A 5,000-nucleotide genomic window follows, 5' to 3' on the forward strand; every position below is an offset into this window, starting at 1 on the left:
GGGGGGGGCAGAAAGTTGAGTACCAAAACAAGAAATTATATAGATTACCAAATTTCCAAAAGCTGAAAGCAGAAACAATTATAACGCTGTTGAGATGTCATTATTTGTAAGCTTATGGCATGGTACAGGTGTGGAACGCCCCTTTTTTTTATCAGAAAGTACGACTTTCGACTCAACGTCTGTCTCATGTAGGAATTAAGCAATCTCACGGAAGGTCCTGGAAGCTCTTAATAGTCGAAGACTGCCTTGAAAGAATTCAAACAAAGGTTGCCCGCAGCATTGTCCTAAACAGTGGTCACCAAAACTACGGCCCGCGGGTCAGGTCCGGCCTGTGAGGTCAGTTCCTCTGACCCAGCACCATGCTATCTTGAAGGAAAAAATAAAACTTGGAAGATTACGTGTTTGTAGCGTGCTCAGGACTTGTGCTCAGGACTTGTGCTAAGGACTCTCTCGACTTTATTGTGATAAATGGTTCATTTAACACATCAGTGTAATGATTTGGACAAAATACAATGTAGTTATTCAAGCCACGCTCGTCATTCTCTCATTTTACCCGGCTTACTTTTTTTTTAAAGTTCTGTGACGCCTGAATTTTTTAAAACGAATACACAAATAAAATCGAGATCTATTAGACCGAAGAATAATACTTAAACTTAGACCAAATTACAATATTATGTTTCAGAGCACGAGGACGTCCTTGTCTTTCTCAGGGAAGAACGTTTTCGTTTCGGAAGCTATTTTGTTAATTTTTGGGGGGGTTTTTTACATCTTTTTTTTAATTTACCACTTTCTGTCCATTAGCCAGACCCTATTCGATCAGTTATCAACGGCTATGCTGGCTCGGTTTACAAACACTTCCACAAAAAGTGGTGTAACATGGAGTGCATTGTCAAGGTACACGTCACACGTCTACGGCGTCCCACTCTGACGGTGCATCTCCCAAATTATGTCAAACATTCCATTTGTTTTGGAAAAATGTTATTCACAACCATTATTGTAGTATTATTGGCGATACTATACTAAGTAAAAAGAAAACCCCACACACTTTACACAGAATTTCGAGCAGTTTTGGAAGATAACAAGAAAGAAATCACATTATTTTGGGGTTGTTGTTAAAAAACCCCCAAACCAAACAAACAAACATTGTCTGGCCTAAGTCTGGGGATGCGCTGTTTGTGTCGGCCGCCGTCGATGTGTACTTGGAGCAGTAACGTGTCCCACTTCAGGTGGAGTGTGTAGTGTGCTCACCCACATTTGACGCGTGCTGTTTGTACCCAGGGTTTCGTCACACTAACCCAAAATGAGTCACAGTGCTGTGGGTGCAGTGGTACACGTTTACTCAAGAAATGAGTCCTGTGCGTTCAAAACAGACGATTTTCACCAAGCTCGTCTCATCTCGTTTTGTCTCGTCTCGTCTCGCCTCGTCTTGTCTCATCTCATCCCATCTAATTTTATCTCGTCTCGTCTTATCTCGTCTCATTTCATCTCACCTCATCTTACTTCACCTCACCTCACCTAACCTCACCTCACCTCACCTCATCTCCTCTCATCTCACCTCATCTCACCTCATCTTATCAACCTTTTTCTGTATTATTTTGTTTCAATTTCTAAAACGGCAATCTATACACCTATTTGATTGACATAACATTTAACATGCTCAGTTACTAAGTCTCTGTCCGCATGTGTTCAGCGTTGGGTCACTTCGTGCTGTGTGAACGCAATGAATGATACCAGAGAGTCTGAATGATGATACTATTATTTATACGCGCACTTTATACATGTACTATTTCTAGACTATTTTTTCCTCTTGTGTGGCCTGTTACTAGAAATTAGGGCGGTTTCCAGTCGCTTTTGTCTTTTGGCTGACAATGGAGCCTTCGTTTATACACTTTGATTGTCTTGTTAAATACAACAGGATTTTTTCCCTGCTATGTTCACACTTTTTTTTAGCTGACTGCAGGAGGAATTTTTAAAAGACATTTTTTTTTAAAATTCACAACAAAGTGCTGTTGATTACAACGGGAAATTTTCTTCGGACTTTGTTTATCTACGTTTGACTTATGACGTATGACGTATTCAGGCAGATGCGAATTTCCTTTTCTTTTCCCTTCTTTTCTCTAAAACAGAGTTTTTTTATCTTGCAGTTTTCAGTTTTCAAAGTGATCTCTCTCTCTCTCTCTCTCTCTCTCTCTCTCTCTCTCTCTCTCTCTCTCTCTCTCTCTCTCTCTCTCTCTTTTTCTCTCTGTGTTTGTGTCTCTTCCCCCTCCCTCCCTCTCTGTCTCTCCCTATCTCTCTATCTCTCTCTATCTGTCTATCTATCTATCTATCTATCTATCTATCTATCTATCTATCTATCTATCTATCTATCTATCTATCTATCTATCTATCTATCTATCTATCTATCTATCTATCTATCTATCTATCTATCTATCTATCTATCTATCTATCTATCTATCTATCTATATTATACATATGTGTGTGTGTGTGTGTGTGTATATATCTATATATATATATATCATATATTGTACATATTATATTCTATCCAATTTTTTGCTTTTTTAAATCAACAATGATATTTAAGAAGGTAGAATCTAGACATCAGTACGACTGGTGGATTGCTATGGGAATTTACTTGATGACAATACGTGATTATCCATGTAAGCTTTGCTCGTGTATCGATAATCACGTCTTAGGAATCAAATGAATTATCATAGCATTTCACAACATGCTGATCATCAGCAATAAAAAGTCTGCTGTTCCAAGAGGACCTCTTTCATTATAGTTCATCATAAATAAAAAGATAAATTATGGCTTCGGTGAATACATAAAAGTTTCCACCGCAGTCAAAATGAAACCATGGTATGCTGTAAGTGCGTTATACATTAATTGTCTTTCATAAGACATCCAAGCGTCCATTGCCTGACCAAGCATAGAACTACATTGCTAATGTCCAGAGCATATTAACTGATATTTCATAATTGTGTGTTAACGCCAAAAAGGAAAAGATTGGTCGTGCAGTATTTCTTTCGTCGTAACAACGCTTGTAGTCTAAAACTTGCTATTGTCCGCAGAGAATACTGATAAGGCTATCACTATCAGATTACGTCATACGTTATGCTAACAATGAACTGTTGGGGTTTTTGTGTTGGCGTTTTACAGCTACATCGACAAAATCCATAATTGTCGTTTAGGAGGCGGGCTTCGATCCTGCCTATCTGAGCCAACTCCAGCTGAGAGGGACACAAAGTCCCAGCAGAAAGGCAAAAATACATGTAACCCCCCCCCCCCAAAAAAAAAACAAATTAAAAAAAACAAATGTGCAGACTCGAAAATCTTCTGCGTATGACGGGGAAGCGCAAAGCACCACACCACAGACGCCGGTTAACCAAGGGGATACTCCCTTCTTTTCATTGAAATTAATTTGAATGTTTCAAACGCCAAAAAGGGTAGTGTCTCTTTATATATGTTTGGCTTACAAGAGATTTCAGATTTGAATAAGAAAGCGTTAAAAAATTGTTTGAACTTTATTTCTAAATATTGCCTAATATTGCACTTCTTTCGCAATAAACCATAATAGTATTATGTCTAAGGGCGCGTTAGACTAGAACAATAACGAAGGAACGGAAGTAAAATCTTGAGACTAACTTTATTTCAGTTGTTATCTGGTTGTCTGACCATGATCGTATGACCAAGACACTACACGTTCTTATCCATTTTTAAAAAGATAAGTAACGGCAATGAAGACTTTGTGCGGTCCTGCGTGTTGTAAATGGCTTCTTCTAAGTAAACCTAATGTAGGAAATCAAGTTGTTGATAGCAAACTCAAATTCTACGTCGACTTTGGAATAGGTCTGAATTTCATGGTGGTTTTCTTAAACCAAAAATCATGTCTGTCGTGTATCTCAACCCATGCGATACTCTTGAATCCGTCCACTCCCCATAGACCGTTCAGATTCACGTAGAAACAGTCCTTGTACCAGAAACCCCCGTGAGCTTGATTGGGACACTTTGGGTTTTTGTCGAAAGTGGAAAAATCGCTTCCTGAATGGTATGACAGGCCTTTCCCATTGTCATCATAGCCGCTGACTGTGAGTTGGTATCCCGGACCGGGACCGATGCTGAAATGTGGGTAGTTCCTGGTGTAAGAAACTCCATTTTTGCTGACCAAATCTATTTGAAGCTCGTAGTCTCCGCTCTGTACTAGTCGCCTCAACGTCTTGAGACCCATCCAGAACTCTCCCGTCGTATTCCCAAACCCGTTTTCGTAGTCAGAGAAATTTCTGAAGAAGTCAACGCTCCCGTCATAGCGCTTCTGGAAAACAGTCCAAGGCGTGGAATTAGGGCTGTCGAACTGACAGACGACATTAACATGGCTTTGGTTATCTGGAGGGAACAAACTCACAATCTGCGTCCCATTCGTAAGACGAAGGTCGTCACATCTGCTAATTTTGGGGAAAAGAACAGGATTGTTCTCGAGTTGATCTAGCTGTTCAGTTTTTTGCTGCAGCTTAGAGTACAGGTCATTAATCTTTTCCACCAGTTGTTCTCGAGGAGATTCCAGTGTCGTCACGGTGGCGGAATTCTTTATCAACACGGGCTTTCCTCTAGAGTCAGTTCCTGTTATTTCACAAATGTATTTTCCAGCTACGTGTGAGTCCGGATAGACCCAAGACATCTTCAGGTAGGTAGAGGAATATCTCTGACCTGTTCCTATCTGACCTTCGACTATAGCGCCAGTGACACCCGGCTTGAGAGCAGCTTGTTCAAAGACACTCACTGAAGACAGAACCTGCTCCGTTTGGCCATGGATCCGGAATAAGGTTACTGATATCGAGTTACTTACATTCACTGAGGCCGGGTCGGCCAGTGTACATGTCAGTTGGAATTCTCTCGTCAACCCAAGCTGGATAACCCCCGGGTGTGCAATGACACGTGGCTCCACTTCCTTGATCGTGATCAGCTTTCTGGACGTCAGCACCACGGGGAGGTAATCCTTCCCA

General features: G+C 40.6%; 2 protein-coding genes across 2 annotated transcripts in view; one reads left to right on the plus strand and one right to left on the minus strand.

The window, feature by feature from the left end:
- LOC101853572 (serine/threonine-protein phosphatase 6 regulatory ankyrin repeat subunit A) overlaps window positions 1–5,000 on the plus strand; it is a gene marked incomplete in the record, with an annotated part of 36,298 nt that overhangs the window by 11,009 nt on the left and 20,289 nt on the right.
- Window positions 3,600–5,000, minus strand: part of LOC100533300 (fibrinogen-related protein 1) — a 1,758-nt gene continuing 357 nt past the window's right edge. The window contains 1 exon segment of the mRNA NM_001204599.1: window positions 3,600–5,000. This exon segment is cut by the window's right edge and continues 357 nt beyond it. Coding sequence (NP_001191528.1) covers window positions 3,830–5,000 — 1,171 coding nt within the window. The 3' untranslated portion in view covers window positions 3,600–3,829.

This window comes from Aplysia californica, unplaced genomic scaffold (genome assembly GCF_000002075.1).
Source record: "Aplysia californica isolate F4 #8 unplaced genomic scaffold, AplCal3.0 scaffold00398, whole genome shotgun sequence".
NCBI lineage: Eukaryota > Metazoa > Mollusca > Gastropoda > Aplysiida > Aplysiidae > Aplysia > Aplysia californica.